At 41.9% G+C, this 18877-nt stretch overlaps 2 protein-coding genes across 6 annotated transcripts; one reads left to right on the forward strand and one right to left on the reverse strand.

Annotated features, from left to right (window-relative positions):
* Positions 1–1045: 1045 nt before the first annotated feature.
* Positions 1046–7120, reverse strand: LOC110493960 (cleft lip and palate transmembrane protein 1-like protein). 4 transcript variants are annotated; one of them, XM_021568588.2, is made up of 17 exons: positions 6641–7120; positions 6337–6428; positions 5938–6118; positions 5671–5810; positions 5412–5490; positions 5174–5291; positions 4979–5073; positions 4799–4883; positions 4131–4234; positions 3917–3982; positions 3691–3741; positions 3512–3594; positions 3374–3408; positions 2866–2921; positions 2712–2756; positions 2340–2455; positions 1046–2048 (listed from the first exon to the last, which is right to left on the reverse strand). In XM_021568588.2, exons 1-17 carry the CDS (start codon positions 6842–6844, stop codon positions 1970–1972), a joined length of 1629 nt encoding a protein of 542 aa, XP_021424263.2. In that variant the 5' UTR covers positions 6845–7120; the 3' UTR covers positions 1046–1969. The 4 variants fall into 4 exon arrangements, with proteins under 4 accessions (XP_021424263.2, XP_021424262.2, XP_021424265.2 ...); XM_021568587.2 differs by having other exon boundaries at positions 5412–5511; XM_021568590.2 differs by lacking the exon at positions 6337–6428 and having other exon boundaries at positions 5412–5511.
* Positions 7121–7367: 247 nt separating this feature from the next.
* Positions 7368–14673, forward strand: LOC110493963 (magnesium transporter MRS2 homolog, mitochondrial). 2 transcript variants are annotated; one of them, XM_036937482.1, is made up of 11 exons: positions 7373–8194; positions 9334–9398; positions 9697–9733; positions 9918–10030; positions 10257–10433; positions 11075–11205; positions 11662–11778; positions 12133–12285; positions 13593–13710; positions 13952–14065; positions 14254–14673. In XM_036937482.1, the coding sequence occupies exons 1-11, from the start codon at positions 8005–8007 to the stop codon at positions 14320–14322; spliced, it is 1284 nt and encodes a 427-aa protein (XP_036793377.1). In that variant the 5' UTR covers positions 7373–8004; the 3' UTR covers positions 14323–14673. The 2 variants fall into 2 exon arrangements, 1 of the variants encoding a protein (XP_036793377.1); XR_005034956.1 differs by lacking the exon at positions 13593–13710 and having other exon boundaries at positions 7368–8194.
* The last annotated feature ends 4204 nt before the right edge of the window (positions 14674–18877 follow it).

Below are 18877 nucleotides of genomic sequence, written 5' to 3' on the forward strand. Positions count from 1 at the left end.
TTTAAGGTTGCTGCCCCTACCATCGCCAAGTCTATCTCAAACCTTTTAACCTGTCTTTCCTTTGTAGGTTCCCATTGCTTGGAAGGCAGCTACGGTTCATCCTTTATTTAAAGGGGGAGAGCAAGCTGATCCTAACTGTTATAGGCCTATTTCTATTTTGTCCTGTTTATCAAACGTTTTGGAAAAACTAAATTGACTGGTTTTCTTGATGTCTATAGTATTCTCTCGGGTATGCAATCTGGTTTCCGCTCAGGTTATGGATGTGTCACTGCAACCGTAAAGGTCCTGAATGATGTCACCATTGCCCTTGATTCTAAGCAATATTGAGCTGTTATTTTTATTGACTTGGCCAAAGCTTTTGATACAGTAGACCATTCCATTCTTGTGGGCCGGCTAAAGAGTATTGGTGTATCTAAGGGGTCTTTGGGCTGCTTTGCTAACTACCTATCAAAGAGTGCAGTGTATAAAGTCAGAAAATCTGCTGTCTCAGCCACTGCCTGTCACCAAGGGAGTACCCCAAGGCTTGATCCTAGGCCCCACACTCTTCTCAATTTACATCAACAACATAGCTCAGACAGTAGGAAGCTCTCTCATCTATTTATATGCAGATGACACAGTCTTACACTCAGCTGGCCCCTCCCCGGAGTTGATGTGTGTTGATGCTAATATTATGTACAATATATAATTATGTTTCCATATGATAACAATAGCCTAATATATTCCATATGCTGTAAACTATTGTCTTTTAACAGTTTCACTCAATTCATTCTAATCAACCTAATAATTATGACACACCCCTCACTACTGTCATTGGTTGCACTAATTGCACTGTTTGTCTACAAAACCTGGTTCAAGCATTCATGGCATTAGTGTTTTACCGAGTAGATTACTGGGACTGTATTAGTATGGACTGTGCAACTGTTTGTTTTTATAGCTTACAGTTCATTCGCTGTTGGTCAGCACCTCTACACTAAATAATTGTCGTTGTGTGTACACCAGCTAATGCTTTTCATTAGTCATGACAATGCAACAGAGATACAGGTAAATCATTTAATTGTAATAATTTAATCAAAGAGGAAAGTCATTCCATAAACCCTGGTAGAAGGATGTGATTCAAAAACATCAGGCTACGCTTCCTACTTAATTTTTAAAGACCTTACAGTATCTTCATTATTTAAAAGTACAGTTGATTCCTGATAAGTGCGCATTGTATGCAAAGTGCAAAAAACCTCATTAGTGCATTGTAGCTCAATCGTCCCATTTCAAATACAGCCTGGATAGATACAGGTTATGTGCATGTTCCGGTTAGCTCTCACATATGACTGTCCAAAGACATTGGATTTATCAGGAGTTCACTGTACTTCACGTTACTCCATCTTTTGTACATGTTTCTCATTCCTCCCCTTTAGCACCCATCTATACATGTACTATTCTCAAACAGGAAGTAGAGGACTGAAAGAACAAGCAGAAAACAGTACAGCAAGGGGCTGACAACACTGCCTCCTTGTGGACTATATGGAGCAGTACAGGCAGGGCAAGGGGCAGCTTTATGCTTCAGTAGGCTACATACTGGTTATATCTGGTAACATGGAGCAGTGCAGGCAGGGCGAGGGGCAGCCTCCTTTTTCAAGTGTTAATGTCATGTCCACAAGTACAGTAAAATGCCTTTATTGCTAGCCTCAAACCTAACAATGCAGTAATCAATATGTGTCACTAAAAAACGGTTCATGCTTCTGTTGGCTACATATGGGTTGGTCAAACTTCTAACACATGGAAATATCAGTGGTTAACACAGGGTTGACTGAAAATAAGCTGTATTCTCTACTTACAAAACTAATTCTGAACTTTACTAAAGGCTTCTAATAAACCCTGATGCACCCTCAGAGAGCCTCCCATGCTGTTTACAACCCCACCATGTGCAGGTATGTTTCCTTCATTCAACCATGTTTTCTGGTGATGACCTCAGTCATCATTGGGCTTTGAGTTTCCTGTGGTTGTGGTGGCATGATCCATACTCACGACATCTGGTCTTGTTTGTAGAGTAAAGCCTACAGGGGGTGGGGGGCAGATAGAGAAGTAAATGAATGAGATCACATGTTTTGTTAACTGTCAGAAACCAAACCCCTGCTCATCCAGGTCAATAGATCACAGAAGGGCTCAGAATGATGAAAAGTTAAATAATCTAATAACGAGTGACTATAGGGCTATATCCCAAATGGTGCCCTATTCTCTAAAGTGCACTACTTTGGACCAGAGCCATATGGGAATAGGGTGCCATTTGGGACGTAGTCTAGAGTATTTCAGGGTCACTGACGATAGCTGAACTGTGTCCCACCCACCTCCTCTGGTAAAGGTAGAGGATAAACAAAATCTCATCCCTGAAGCAGCCCAGCTGGTGGGATGGGTGTGTGCTGAAGACACAGGCAAAGGCATCGTTGACGAATGTATTGACTGCCTAAAGAGAAGGCACAAGAAGGCTTAATTCTCACTCTGAATGCACCCCCAATGAAACCCTATTCCCTATAGTGCACTACTTTTGACCAGGGCCCATAGGATGCACTATGGAATAGAGGGCCATTTGGGATGCATGCACAGTGTCAATGTGAAGAAGAACAGACAACTTGATGACACTTTAGACGGACTTTAGGTAAGCAGCTGCTTATCGCTCCAACAACAACAATGAATTATACTATAAAACAGTTACTACTCACTTTATACATCAATACGTTCCATTGCAAATGGCCCACGGACTTCAACTGAAGAAGAACAAGAGGAAGAAAAGAAAGTGAAGTGAAGATTTGTGTCAAAATAGAACATTTTACTCAGGGCTCATTATGCTCTAAATTAGGACAAAGTAAGACAAACCTTGAAGTTAATGAACAGCTGAGGAGCCATAGAGAGGAATCCAAAAGCATAAATCCCTGCAGGGGGAAGCCCAGTTTCAGTTGGAATTATTGATATTACCCACTAATACAAGATGTAGGATCTTAATTTGACCTTTATTGTCAAAGCAAAATAATGCTGCAGCAACATGAGTTGAATGTTTAGTCCATGTTGCTTGATTGGTGGTTAAGCTATTAGCTGGCCAAAAGTAGGCTATATGTAATGTGCAATAACGTTGCACATATCGGCGTGTGTTAGTGTGGGTATTCAGCGAATTTATGTCAATGGGAACCTTGTGAACCAGCCTGATCTCTCGGTAGGGCACATTCTGTTTCACTTCACAGTACAACAAATAGTGAGTGCATCGTTCAGTCTGCTTGACCAGGCTAGTGTTAAAGATCTATATCAAATATTGTATTTGTGTGATCAATTGATATTAAATTCAAAATATAACCTCCAAGGAGGGTTGATAGAGTATGTGTAAACTTACCACTGACAAGGCTGTTGATTAACCATGAATAGTAGCTGTCAAAATAAAATGTGAATATTAGATACGTTGATGATCAATGTCCTCATCAAACCTATTTAGTTATATTTTAAATGTAATTAAAATCCAGACTTGTCTTACTTTTTATACCTCAGGTATACCAGAGAGAAGATGGCTCCACTAATAGACAGAGGGTACACTAAATAAGACAGGCATTTCATTGCCTAGAAAATGGAGAACTGCATTAGAAAATACTTGTCTGCTTGATTTATGGTATTAGTGTTAAGAGGAACCAAACACACCACTAATTCAGCACTTACCTGTGTGTCATGTTGTATAGTCTTTCTCTCTGACTCATCAAATTTACCAACCTGAAGACAACCAGTTTCAAGGAATAATCCTGAATTTATACTACTGTTTGTTTTTAAACACTAAAAGATACATTTATTTCCAATAACAGATTCTTAATTAAATCAACATATACTCATTGGCCCTCCATGCACACAACGTGAATAAACTATTTCTATATTTGTTTGTAATACGTACATGAACTATAGACCTAGAGGTTCTCCACTGTAGCTGTATTTTGGAAACCTTTTTGACCTTCCACACCTATAGGTAGAGGGAGAAGAAGGAATTCATGAGACCTGGTATGGTCACACAGAACCTTCTGCCATCCACAGCTATGGTTGGCAAAAAGCATTGATTATTTCTATTGATGTTCTAAATCCTTTCCAAACTGCTGATTCATGGCAGATACCTCAATTGTGGTTCCTATTCCAACAGGAATGAGACCTAGCAAGCTGCTTTGTTCCTCCAGCATTTTCAGGAGAATCACTATGGTGCTAAAGCATCTCCACAGCACTGGAACAGAACAGCATAGAGAAACAGATAGAGCTTGGTTAGTTACTGTATTATTGACTGTATGTTTGTTTTACTCCATGTGTAATTCTGTGTTGTTGTATGTGTCGAACTGCTTTGCTTTATCTTGGCCAGGTCGCAGTTGTAAATGAGAACTTGTTCTCAACTTGCCAACCTGGTTAAATAAAGGTGAAATAAAATAAAATAAAATAAAAAAAGTTCTGAGGTAGATGGGAGTAGATCAGTAGATTCGTGTGCTGCTGGAGGTAGTGTTTGTGGGCGGATGGTGGGTTTATCCAGAGGCCTGCCATGGATAACTATCTGTAGTACTGATACCCAAATCTACACAAACTGTCCCAAATGGTACCCTATTCCCTATGTAGTGCACTACCATGGTCAAAAGTAGTGTACTATAGAGGGAATAGGGTGCAATTTGGAACGTATTTCAAGCCTGACACCTCATCTTCCCTAACTCAATTAGGAAATTGGCATGAAACCTTGGATGCATAAATAAGAACATGAAATGCATTATAATACAGATGTATTTTACTCCTCCCTCACTCTCACCTGTTTTACGAGACATGCCCACCATGTTTTTCTTCTTCCTCCAAAAGCTTATGTCATTTTTAAAGGCCAGGAATTCAAATATGAACTGAAAAATTAGACATAGAAAACTGTAGATGGCTGACATGATTTGAAATGATCTTTGTGATAGAAGTCATGAACTCTCATAGGAAAATCACTTACATGGAATGCGGTCACCAAGGTAGTCAATGCTAACAGGTACAAGTTGTTGTCCACAAGAACACCTTTGATTTCATCTATATTCACCTCAGTGAACCCTGTAATAAATGAAGCAAAAAAAAGTCATTTTACAGGAAGTTGACAAACGTATGTTGTTATCTCAGTAGTTTAAAAGGAGGGCTAAAGTAATAAACTAACCAAAACGTTTCAGTGAAAACATTACATCCTGCATGTGGATCCAGAGACGGAATTGCCTCAGCGATAGGCCTTCGTAGGATATTGTAAGAGGTAGTTTGGTTGTGGAGCCGTTAATCTCCTACAAACACATGCTGTAAAAACAAGTATCCTCCAAGCCCTCTTTGTGAGGCATGTTTTAATGTTCTTGAAAGTAGTATTTATAACTGTAATATAATTTACAAGAAGAGTAACATCTCACCATCATGTCCTTTACCCTGACGCTGAGTTCATCAATATGTAAAAGTGGGAGATATACCATCCTGTTCTCATCCTGAAATCTAAAACACGAGACAAAATATCTGAAATACAAAACATGCATATTTCTCACCATCTCTGTAGCTAGCTCTGCATAATGTGAGTGATGCTGTGCTATATAAGTGTACTGTAGGCCTTATAGTGCACACCCACTCCCCAAATAAACACACTCACACAATACAAACATTTTATATGAGACTTACACTCTCATGTAGCGCCGGACATCACTTGGCAAGGTCCATCTGTTGAAGGTGAAGTCCTCTGACATCATGTTTAGGGTTAGACGGGACCTCCAGTGAGAGATGGGTCTGTCTACTACTCGAGGAGCAGTGGCAGCATGTTTCTGAGAAAAGGCAAGACCAGGAGAAGCCATGAAGGCGATGATCAAATGGGTCAACCAAACAGAGCCGTTACAGCTGATCTTTTGCCAGTCCAGACTGAAACATAGAGGAATCGTTTTGTTGTCTTACTTTGAGGACCTCTTTAGCAGAGCTGACATTTTTTCGGGACATCATGTAGGTGCTGAGCTGGGCAACATGATGGACCTGCCGGTTATCCTGCAAGGGAGACACTCCAAACTTGTGTACATAAACCAATGTGTGCAGAGTCCCGTTGTTACGTGTTGCCAACGGCAGGGATACATTCACCACCCTTTAAATCAAGAAAAGCAATGGTGACAGGTGAGAGATATAGGCTTCTGTCCCAAATGACACCATAGTGTCTATATAGTGCACTACTTTAGACCAGGGACCATAGGGAATACAGTGTCATTAGGGATGCAGCCCATAACCTTATCTTTATACTCCACTAAAAGTGACATGCTATTTTTACGCCACATGACTGCAGATTTAAATGGGACTTCGGCCTACCTTTCAAATTTAGAATGTATGTCAAAGTCATCTATCTTGATGATGAGGTTGAGTTCACTGTGGTCAGGCCTCAAACTGGAGAAAATGCTGAGCTGTTAAAATAAATCAGACTTCGCATTGATTCAATTCAATGTATCTTTATGGGCTCTGAAAGACACTTCTTGTGCACCATGGTCACTAATTAAATTGTGATGCATGAATTCTCTGACCAAATACAATAGCTAAAAATTATTAATTGCACTAAAAACCTACCCTAAATCTAGGGTTTCACTGCAGTATGTGTAAGATCAAGGCCACTATTTACCTGGAGACGAGGTCTTTCTGCAAGATAGGAAGAAATGCAGTCTCCTTTACCTCTCTCACAAGGCTTGGTGTACACAAAGCCATAAATCACCCAGCAGGTGTGTGACATATACACGACGAACACTCCTAGTAATATCTTTGTCATATAAGTCCTTTTGAATAGGTCCTTTGAACTCGTCGGCTTTGAATAGCACGAAGGGAACATACTGGTATGAAATGTAAAAATAAAAAACGACCAAAACGAATGGTGGACATTGACAGCTAAAGCTAGGAGTATAGGACCACAAAAGTGCGTCAATGATATCAGAAAATATACAATTTATCAAATCAGGCGCATCATGCCGCTCCGCATCTTCTAACCCAGAACTGTATCCAGGCAGCACGCGGAGACGCCTATTCGGTGATGGTGGTGATGCTGCGTCTCCTCGGTCTACGTCACGTCAAATACTGGGTGACGAATGGGTGCCCACAGTGGTACCCACAATGTGAAAACACAGCCCTCAATGTGATGTATATTTTCAGCATAGGGAAATTACATTTCGTGGATAAATTGGAAAATGTGTAGGGTGTTTTGTTTCTTCCCGAACATTTACGGAAATCTCAAGTAAGGTTTTCTTTCGTTGAACAACTTCATTGGTTGAAATTGATTCATCCTCTCGAGTTCAGGGTCATGCACGAGCACGTGTTACTGTAACACCAAAACACCCCATTGCCTGCTGGTTGTAGTTGCTCTGAGCCAGCTGTCCCTGTGTTTAGGAGGAATAACGTATCTTGGATTTAGCAATACCAGATGCAAGCCTATTGTTATTTTACTCACATATGGCACTTTTTTGCGACAGGTTGAGAAGTTCGTTCGGGAAGCACGAGCTAGTCTCCTGCTAGCGGCATAGAAGTTTGTTCGCTAACGTTAGCAGTTAGCTAACTTACTAGCTAGCGCCTTGTTTGCGTGCTAACTAGCTAAATAAAGGGGATACCTAGTTAGTTTTACAACTGCATGCATTCAACTGAAATGTGTCTTCTGAATTTAACCCAACCCCTCTGAATCAAAGAGGGGCTGCCTTAATCGACATCTACGTCTTCGGCGCCCGGGAAACAGTGGGTTAACTGCCTTGCTCAGGGTCAGAACGACAGCTTTTTGTCAGCTCGGGGATTTGATCCAGCATTTTACCCGACTTTGGACTGAAACGGTTGTATGATTTTGCAGAACAGTGCTGATAAGTTTACTAGCTACCTAGCCTACGTTAGTGATTCTGTTCCGGATGCAAGTGGAATAACCAGTAATGCAACTGATCAGCTGGCTAGACCAACAAAGTTGCTAAATAACTAAGGACACTTTGCTAAAATGCAGTGGTGCTGAACAAAGCAATGGAAGCTTGTTTCAAGTCGTTCACCATGGGTGGTCTTCGGAGATCTCTGGACATTAAATTCAGGGTCCTCGCCGGCTTTTTGACCTGCAGAACAGTGAGTTGTTCCAGATCACCTATAAAATGCCAACTCTCCAAGCATCAGCCGGTGACGAGGGGGAAAGCAACACTGTTGCGATCATGTCCGTCTGGTAGGCGATGTAACATTTTTACTGTTATGGCTAGACCTAGCTGCACAAGGCTACTCCCGCCTCCAGTAGTTGATTTAGGGGTGTTGGGGAGACTACATACATGTATTTGTTTAAGAGACATCTGGATACTGTGTATCAGGATTGTGTGGTCATTTACACAGGTGGTTCAAAAGATCCAAGGACAGGATGTACTGGGTCAGCATTTGTAGTGCAGGGATGTGGGGTGGAAGTCAGGAAACGTATTACAGATCATCTGGCTGTGGAGCTGATGGCCATACTGTTGGCCTTCCAGTGGCTGGAGGAAGTCAAGCCAGACATAGTAGTTATTTGCTCTGATTCATGTGCAGTGTTAATGAGTCTCCAGTCCTTTAGCTCATGTAGCAGACAATACCTGCTTTCCAAAGTGCTACAAACCCATGGCAGGAATAGACAGATTAGTATACAGATAAGATTGACTTGGGTCCCAGCCCATGTAGGGGTGGAGGGGAACGAGGCAGTTGATGTACTGGTGAAACCAGCACTTAGTAGTGTTGATGTTGTCGTTTCAATGAGCCATGCAGTGGCAAAAAGCCTGATGTGGACAGTGAAGGTGCAGAGATGGCAGGAGCAGTGGAATAGAGATACTATGGGCCGGCATTTATTTCAAGTACAGAGGAAAGTTGGGGAGGGCGCCAGGAAAGAACAGAAGAGAGGAGGCTATTCTTACAAGATTAAGAGTGGGACACAACCAGTTGAATATGTCCTTAAATGTGACAACAAAGCATCCAACATGAAAGTGTGGTTATTGCCAGGAAACAGAGACTGTGGAGCATGTATTGCTACACTGTGGGTAGTATCAGAGGGAAAGAGAGAGGCTGAGATCTAATATGAGGGAGAAGGGGAAACAGGAAGTTAGTTTAGAGTATATTAAGTAGAACGTCATTAGATATAGTCTCAAATATTTAATATTTTTTTAAGAGCAACGGGGCTGGCAGGTAGGATTTAGTTTCTCCCCGTCTCTGGCCCACACTCCAGTACAGTAGGTCATGCACCATAAGATTGGATGCCAACTGCTGATAAACCCCCCTGAAAAGGAAGATCTAGCTGCAACACAAATGTTGTTGTTGGCTAATGGATTATTAATGTTGTTTAATTGGCAGCATATTTCATTCGCCATAGAGGAACTGAGGCATCCCTCTCCAGTGTGGCTCCTGCTTTTGTTATGGTAAGTGGCAAGTTTTAGTTGTGTCAATCATATCCAATTTTAAATTGTTATTCTAGTCTCTCCTGAATGTTATGTCTGTCAGCAGTATATCGGACATGATCAAATGTTTATCAACATTGACAATGCCAACATTCTATTAAAAAAAAGGTTGCTTCTGCAAAATGCAAGAAGAGAGAGAACCAATGTGTCAGTTCTTTGTGACTACCTATATTGTTCACCTGAGGGAGTGTGTGGAATGTATCTAGAAGTTCTACAGAAATATACTGGCAGTAGCTACAACTGTGCTCTTCTGTCATAGATGAAATTTGACAAAGATGGAAATGTAACCACATTTGGTAAGTATTGGAACATCTATTGTCCTCATTAGCTTGCCCATTATTAGCTTTTCTTTAGTTTTCTGTTCTCACAAGGACTACATCGAAATGCAATTGTTTATTGTACTTTGTTACTGACAAGGTATTTGCCCTTCCTATACATTTTGAGTGTGACTTCTGACCCCTGGTCTGATTCCTATCGCAGAGAAGAAGAAGATGGAGCTGTATCATGAGCTGAGTCTGCAGGCCAGAGACCTCAGGTTCCAACACCTCACCAGCATCACCGCTAGGAACAACAACATCATCATTCGCATGGAGGTAGCTACATATTGTTTTTGTTTCGTGTTACAGAGTTATGCTGAAGGTACTGTTAGCTAAACTGCTGCATTTGTCACCTGTCGTGACAGCTAGCCTCAAATTATCCTCTAACTTTTAGAGAATCCTATGATTAAAAAAACAAGTAGAAAATCGCACACTAGAAAAGACAGGTGACCGAACTTGACTCGTTTTTGCACCTGAACCGAGTCTGTTCTTGTGTCTTCAGGCCTTGAAGGCAGTAGTGACCCCCAATAGCCTGTTGGTGTTGGATTTCCGAGGTCTGGGATTGGAGAGATGGCTGGTCCTGGAGTTGGCTCCACAGTTGAATGGGGATCATGGAGCTCTGGCCACTCATTCACTGCCATTTGAGTTCAGAGCCCTTGAAGCTATTCTGCAGCACAGGGTAAGACACACGCTACGCAATCACTCATTTACTATTCATTTATCACAACAATTGTTCACACTTTATTTGGATAGTCCCATATTGATGATCTACTCATGGTCATACTATCTGTTGATAAGGAACTGTTGCTAGGGTAAGGGTTGAGTTCAGAGTTCGGATCAATCAATTACATTTATTCACAAAGCTCTTTTTTACATCAGCAGATGTCACAAAGTGCTATACAGAAACCCAGCCTAAAACCACAAACAGCAAGCAATGCAGATGTAGAAACACTGTGGCTAGGAACAACTCCCTAGAAAGGCGGGAACCTAGGAAGAAACCTAGAGAGGAACCAGCCTCTGAGGGGTGGCCAGTCCTCTTCTGGCTGTGCCGGGTGGAGATTAAAAGAGTACGTGGCCATTAAGGCCAGATTGTTCTTCAAGATGTTCAAATGTTCATAGATGACCAGCAGGCTCAAATAATGATCAGTGGTTGAAGAGGGTGCAACAGGTCAGTACCTCAGGATAAGGGTTAGTGGATAGTTACTCGATATGTTGTTGACAGTTATTGAACATCTACAAACCATCTACTTGGGACTATCCAAATAAAGTGTCACCTGGTATTTGTTTACGCAAGTATGTGTCTGTTTGTTTTGTGTATAGGTAAACACCCTTCAGGCTCGACTGAATGAGGTTCACCCTGTCATCCTGGACATTCTAGAGTCACTTGTGGATCCTAAACTACTCTCTGCAGATCGCAGCAAACTGCATATACTTCTTCAGAACAGCAAGAAGTGAGTGGAAAAGCAATGCCAGTCACATCATGATAAGGAGCGTTGCTGCTTTTGCATGTAACGTTTGGTTCATCTTATCAAGGCAGATCCTCTATTATGGGCTTTGGGCCAGTAACTGAAAGGTTTCTGGTTCGAATCCGAGCCGACTATGTGAAATATCTGTCAATGTGCCCTTGAGCGAGGCACTTAACCCTAATTGCTCCTGTAAGTCACTCTGGATATGAGCATCAGCTAAATGACTTAAATGTATTGTAGGTGTAGAACAGATGAACACCTATGGTTATAGTTGGGCCAGGGCTATTGTATGGATCTAGAAATCCTGCACTAGAAGGCGTGGCTGGTTTAGCTCTGTGTCGTCAATCTCATTCCCTTTCTCCATCCTGATTCGGGAGACTTCCAACCGGGATTTTGGGGAAAGTTAACAGAATTTTTCAATCCTAACTGTTTTCTGCCCAGCCTGTCAGAGCTGGAGACAGACATCAAGGTCTTCAAGGACAGTCTGCTGAAGATCCTAGACGAAGAGGAGATGATCGAGGAGCTTTGTGTCACCAAATGGACGGATCCACGTGTGTTGTAAGTGAAATTTCAACATGCAGATTTTGTAGGCACATGGTACTTCATGAGATTATTTGTGTTCATTGTACACGTTTTTCATTATGGTGGGAGTGAGCGGACAACGGGAGGGTTGTTGGCGTCAATACGTCAGGGGTCACACTTGATATAAACCTCCTGAACTGCTCATTGGGCACGGCACTGTGGCTGCTCTGTGGTCCAGCCTTTTAAACCTAGTCTGTGAGTGTGTCTGAGGGGTTGGTACAGCAGGAGACACATTTCTCTCGTATAGATGAATGTCTTTTTTTTTCTTAAGAGTTGTTGGATGAAAGCTTTATTGGTCTCTCTTGTTGTTGTGTGTGTCTCTGGAGGCAGTGAGGAGAGCAGTCTGGGCATTGATCATGCTGAGGAGATGGAGCTTCTCCTGGAGAACTACTTCATGCAGGCAGAGGAGCTGGGCAACACGACCAGGGAGCTCAAGGGCCTGATAGACGACTCCGAGAGTGTTATCTTCATCAACCTGGACAGGTACTGACAACTAAACCCTGTCTGTGTCCTTGTTTCCTAATATAGTGCAGTACGTTTGACCAGGGCCCATAGGCCTCAAAAGTAGTCCACTATGTAGGGAATAGGGCAGGGGTTCTCCAACCTTTTGGGCCCGGGGACCCCTTTTGTGATAGAAAATTCATCAGGGACCCCCTCATCAGAACACAACTCGAGTGAGATAAAAACAAATAGCATACAAAAAGGTTTTCTATGACTTCAGCAGGTCATGGCCAGACGAACCAAGTCTGGGGCCCTGGGAAGGAACATTTTTAAAGGCCCGTCTCTTGACATCAGAGACAACATTTTGCAGTTTTCAAGCCAATAGTGTAATAGTCATGCTGCGTCGCCAGTTATGCATCTCTGGTATAGTGTAATAGTCATGCTGCGTCACCAGTTATCCATCTCTGGTATAGTGTAATAGTCATGCTGCGTCACCAGTTATCCATCTCTGGTATAGTGTAATAGTCATGCTACGTCACCAGTTATGCATCTCTGGTATAGTGTAATAGTCATGCTGCGTCACCAGTTATCCATCTCTGGTATAGTGTAATAGTCATGCTGCGTCACCAGTTATCCATCTCTGGTATAGTGTAATAGTCATGCTGCGTCACCAGTTATCCATCTCTGGTATAGTGTAATAGTCATGCTGCGTCACCAGTTATCCATCTCTGGTATAGTGTAATAGTCATGCTGCGTCACCAGTTATGCATCTCTGGTATAGTGTAATAGTCATGCTGCGTCACCAGTTATCCATCTCTGGTATAGTGTAATAGTCATGCTGCGTCACCAGTTATGCATCTCTGGTATAGTGTAATAGTCATGCTGCGTCACCAGTTATGCATCTCTGGTATAGTGTAATAGTCATGCTGCGTCGCCAGTTATGCATCTCTGGTATAGTGTAATAGTCATGCTGCGTCACCAGTTATGCATCTCTGGTATAGTGTAATAGTCATGCTGCTTCACCAGTTATGCATCTCTGGTATAGTGTAATAGTCATGCTGCGTCCATACAAAATATGCTGGCAGAATTATCTAGCTAGACAAAAATAAATCAGTTTTAAGTGTATTGCTGATTTAACTGGCTTTTGGTAGACTTCATTTGTCCTGATGTTGTTTTCTGTTCTAAGCTGCGTTTAATGCTATCAGGAGAACTAGCCTGTTTTTCCAACTGCTGAACATGGCATTTTCCTTTTCTCCTGTTGTTAATTGGCTTAACCAGCTCTCTGTTAGTCATGCATAGTTTGTCACCATCCCATTTCCGTCTGTCCCCATGGGCCATGGCCCACCCAGTCACCGGAACGTGATGATGCGTCTGAACCTGCAGCTCACCATGGGGACCTTCTCACTCTCCCTATTTGGCCTGATGGGCGTCGCCTTCGGGATGAACTTGGAATCCACGTTTGAGGAGGTTAATGATATGTGTTGATGATAAAGCTTTAATCTTAGAAATTACACGTGAGACACTTTAACAATGAGTTTGTTAACCTGGCAACACATGCTCATTGTAAACTAGCCAGCTGCAGCAATGTAATATTGCTAAATGGCAGATGAACCTGAGGTGAAGGATGACTGGCTCAGTGTGTGGTCCATAGAGATATAACGCTAGATCGAACAGAGTTTTATCTATGGTGTCGTGTTTGTTCCCCCAGGACCCCAAGGTGTTCTGGCTGGTGACAGGCTTCATGTTCCTGGGTAGTGGACTAATCTGGAGGAGACTGCTCTCGTTCCTGGGTCGACACCTTGAGCCTACCGTCCCCCCACAGGTAATTTAATAGTTAATTATTATTTATTTGGATATAAATGTGTATCATCTAATATGTAACGTGTATAACTCACTAATGGTCAATACCAGCCCCTGTCTGACATCTTGACCATGCTTAAACTCAGTGTTTCGTCTTGAGATCATTTCCATGACTTGTGTTGTTATAAAAAGCCTCTTTGTCCTCCCCAGATCCCAACAGTTTGGAAGAGAAACCAAATCAACTCAAAAGAAGGAGAGGTGAAGAGTGGACTGAGATGATACTTCCTTGTTGCACCACCTCTCTGCTGAGGAATCTGAACTGTTTGACTGTTTTCATACTACAGGGAGATTTTCCACTCGTTTATTGCAGAGGAATGTTTTTTTTCTCTTCATAATCTCAATATCAGTTTTTTTTGCAATTGGTTTAAGACTGTTGTAAGCAGTGTTAATGTATTTATTAACATCCTGGATATATTGTTATGATGAAGAACACTGTATACCTCCATCTGTATTCAAGGATACTGCACCAATTCTTACTGTCCAAAAACATGGTCCCACTGTTCACCAAAACCACTGTTCAAATAGTTTTGACTGACTATACAGCTAATAAATAAAGACATTGAGTACTGAGCAGTCTCAAACTTTGAAAGAACTAAAACCCAAGGACCTTTCCTGTTTCATGACAATGCAGCTATTCACAAAGCGAGGTCCATATAGAAATGGTTTGTCGACATCGGTGTGGAAGAACTTGACTGGCCTGCACAGAGCCCTGACCTCAACGCCCATCGAACATCTTTGGAATTAATTGGAACGCCGACTGCAAGCCAGGACTAATTGCCCAACATCAGTGCCCGGCCTCACTAATGGAAGCACGTCCCCGCAGCAATGTTCTAACATCTAAACTCAGCAGAAAAAGACACGTCCTCTCACTGTCAACTGAGTTTCTTTTCAGCAAATTTAACGTGTAAATATTTGTATAAACATGAAATTCCAAGTTCCACAGACATGTGACTAACAGAAATGGAATGTGTCCCTGAATAAGTGGGGGGTCAAAATCAAAAGTAAGTCAATATCTGGTGTGGCCACCAGCTGCATTAAGTACGGCAGGGCATCCCCATGGACTGCACCAGATTTGCCAGTTCTTGATGTGAGATGTTACCCCTCTCCTCTTTCACCAAGGCACCTACAAGTTCCTGGGCATTTCTGGGGGGAATGGCCCTAGCCCTCACCCTGCGATCCAACAGGTCCCAGATGTGCTCATTGGGATTGAGATCCGGGCTTTAGAACACTGACAGTCCTGTCTTGCAGGAAATCACGCACAGAATGAGCAGTATGGCTGGTGGCATTGTCATGCTAGAGGGTCATGTCAGGATGAGCCCGCAGGAAGGGTACCACATGAGGGAGGAGGATGTCTTCCCTGTAACGCCAATGACAACAAGCTTAGTCCGATGATGCTGTGACACACCGCCCCAGACCACGACGGACCCTCCACCTCCAAATCGATCTCGCTCCAGATTACAGGCCTTGGTGTAACGCTCATTCCTTTGATGATAAATGCAAATCTGACCATCATCCCTGGTGAGACAAAACAGCGACTCGTCAGTGAAGAGCACTTTTTCACAGTCCTGTCTGGTCCAGCGACGGGACAGACTGAGCACTGATGGAGGAATTTTGTGTTCCTGGTGTAATTCGGGCAGTTTTTTCTTTAGTTTAGTAGAAATCCTTCTCAGAAGAGTGGAGGTTGTTATAGATGCAAAGGAGTGCCAACTCCATATTAATATCCATGATTTTGGAATGAGATGTTTGAAGAGCTTTACTTTTGGTCATGTAGTGTAACTCAAGTTTTCATCCTCAGGTCCAACATAACTATTGTGCCATTCACATACAGTAATGTAGTATGTATTTATTAGTTGTATCATTCACAAAGTGGTCACTGCCATGCTGTTTGTCATTACAAATTAAATAAAAATATAGGACAAGACAATTCACTACAAGAGAGACCTAAGACGACAACATAGCATTGCAGCAACACATATAAATAAGGAACATCTCTCTAATGTGATATCATACCCCTTCATCATTAACAGTCGAATGGAGGGTAAAATAGCCAATATGTCCATATGTGAAATATTTAATAATTCATAAAATAAATTATTACATGTGGGATATTGGTAGGCCTTTTGTGTCTACACTAGAGGTGCGCGGGTCAGCTGTTTGTTCACCCGCAAGCAATTGCAAATAACCCATCTGCAACCGCAGGATTATATGTTATAAAGTGAGAATCTGGGGTCCACACCCAACCCGCATACAGTGCCTTGCGAAAGTATTCGGCCCCCTTGAACTTTGCGACCTTTTGCCACATTTCAGGCTTCAAACATAAAGATATAAAACTGTATTTTTTGTGAAGAATCAACAACTGGTGGGACACAATCATGAAGTGGAACGACATTTATTGGATATTTCAAACTTTTTTAACAAATCAAAAACTGAAAAATTGGGCGTGCAAAATTATTCAGCCCCCTTAAGTTAATACTTTGTAGCGCCACCTTTTGCTGCGATTACAGCTGTAAGTCGCTTGGGGTATGTCTCTATCAGTTTTGCACATCGAGAGACTGACATTTTTTCCCATTCCTCCTTGCAAAACAGCTTGAGCTCAGTGAGGTTGGATGGAGAGCATTTGTGAACAGCAGTTTTCAGTTCTTTCCACAGATTCTCGATTGGATTCAGGTCTGGACTTTGACTTGGCCATTCTAACACCTGGATATGTTTATTTTTGAACCATTCCATTGTAGATTTTGCTTTATGTTTTGGATCATTGTCTTGTTGGAAGACAAATCTCCGTCCCAGTCTCAGGTCTTTTGCAGACTCCATCAGGTTTTCTTCCAGAATGGTCCTGTATTTGGCTCCATCCATCTTCCCATCAATTTTAACCATCTTCCCTGTCCCTGCTGAAGAAAAGCAGGCCCAAACCATGATGCTGCCACCACCATGTGGGGATGGTGGTGGGGATGGTGTGTTCAGGGTGATGAGCTGTGTTGCTTTTACGCCAAACATAATGCAATGTCTTGCATTGTTGCCAAAAAGTTCAATTTTGGTTTCATCTGACCAGAGCACCTTCTTCCACATGTTTGGTGTGTCTCCCAGGTGGCTTGTGGCAAACTTTAAACAACACTTTTTATGGATATCTTTAAGAAATGGCTTTCTTCTTGCCACTCTTCCATAAAGGCCAGATTTGTGCAATATACGACTGATTGTTGTCCTATGGACAGAGTCTCCCACCTCAGCTGTAGATCTCTGCAGTTCATCCAGAGTGATCATGGGCCTCTTGGCTGCATCTCTGATCAGTCTTCTCCTTGTATGAGCTGAAAGTTTAGAGGGATGGCCAGGTCTTGGTAGATTTGCAGTTGTCTGATACTCCTTCCATTTCAATATTATCGCTTGCACAGTGCTCCTTGGGATGTTTAAAGCTTGGGAAATCTTTTTGTATCCAAATCCGGCTTTAAACTTCTTCACAACAGTATCTCGGACCTGCCTGGTGTGTTCCTTGTTCTTCATGATGCTCTCTGCGCTTTTGACGGACCTCTGAGACTATCACAGTGCAGGTGCATTTATACGGAGACTTGATTACACACAGGTGGATTGTATTTATCATTATTAGTCATTTAGGTCAACATTGGATCATTCAGAGATCCTCACTGAACTTCTGGAGAGAGTTTGTTGCACTGAAAGTAAAGGGGCTGAATAATTTTGCACCCCAATTTTTCAGTTTTTGATTTGTTAAAAAAGTTTGAAATATCCAATAAATGTCGTTCCACTTCATGATTGTGTCCCACTTGTTGTTGATTCTTCACAAAAAAAAATACAGTTTTATATCTTTATGTTTGAAGCCTGAAATGTGGCAAAAGGTCGCAAAGTTCAAGGGGGCCGAATACTTTCGCAAGGCACTGTATATAGAGAATGCGCTAGGCTACAGTCGGAGGCTGCAGAGCAATATTTTGACAGGGGGTGCAGGATTTGTTTTTGCCTGATTTCGGTATTTATGCTTATAATTTCCGACATTTTGGTTGGCTTCTGTCATTATATGTTGCTTTAGAAGACTAAATAAACCCTTGCTGAACAGAATGTAATTGATCGATAGAATGAATGCTTCAATCTAGTTGACATCGGTAAAGTTCTCTCATCTTTCGTGGAGCAAAGAAGTTAGGGGCTGGGGAGAAAATACAATGAAGCAACAAAAAAAAAACGGGAAAGTTTTTCTGTGCAAAATGTCCAAATGATTTTAGTTTGACCGGTTGTAAAGCCAAAAGTAAACTGTGAAAACGACCCAACATGTTTCTGATAAGATTTGAGTTCGGCTTCGAAGCATATTTTATGTGGTTTAAATTGAAATACTATCAGTTTTTATAATGAAGACAGCACCCAGATGTTATCTACAGTAACTGAGCATGGCATTCTCTCAAAATGCAGAACGAAATAAATATTTCTCCACTCCTGTACCCAAATCCACATTTTACCTACATTTGGTATATAATTTTACAGCAAGAAATGCTTACTTCTGCATGAGTTAGGCTATTATTAAGGATATAGCCGTATTCGCACGGGACTAGTATTAATAGAGAACGTTGGTTAAGAATTTATCACAGAAATGTCCGTTATTCCACAAGACAATTAGGACAGGATAGTTTTTTTTCCAAACTGCCCCCTGTAATTCTCTCTTTTTATCTATAAAATGACAGTTATGACGGAATCGTGGAGGTTTTTTTCTAGGCGTGAAGAAATTTTAAAAAATACCAGAACCTCAATGTAGCCTATAAAAATATCACAATAGTTAAAC

The sequence above is a fragment of the Oncorhynchus mykiss genome, chromosome 2 (genome assembly GCF_013265735.2).
Source record: "Oncorhynchus mykiss isolate Arlee chromosome 2, USDA_OmykA_1.1, whole genome shotgun sequence".
Lineage (NCBI taxonomy): Eukaryota > Metazoa > Chordata > Actinopteri > Salmoniformes > Salmonidae > Oncorhynchus > Oncorhynchus mykiss.

Coding starts and splice junctions, on each gene's coding strand:
- LOC110493960 (XM_021568587.2), bottom strand. CDS start 6,844: ATGTTCCCTTCGTGCTATTCAAAGCCGACGAGTTCAAAGGACCTATTC. Junction 5,512..5,670: donor GTCCGGCGCTACATGAGAGT/GTAAGTCTCATA, acceptor TTTGTATTTCAG/ATATTTTGTCTCGTGTTTTA. Junction 5,292..5,411: donor TCAGGGTAAAGGACATGATG/GTGAGATGTTAC, acceptor ATGTGTTTGTAG/GAGATTAACGGCTCCACAAC.
- LOC110493963 (XM_036937482.1), top strand. CDS start 8,005: ATGGAAGCTTGTTTCAAGTCGTTCACCATGGGTGGTCTTCGGAGATCT. Junction 10,031..10,256: donor ACATCATCATTCGCATGGAG/GTAGCTACATAT, acceptor TTGTGTCTTCAG/GCCTTGAAGGCAGTAGTGAC. Junction 10,434..11,074: donor AAGCTATTCTGCAGCACAGG/GTAAGACACACG, acceptor TTTTGTGTATAG/GTAAACACCCTTCAGGCTCG.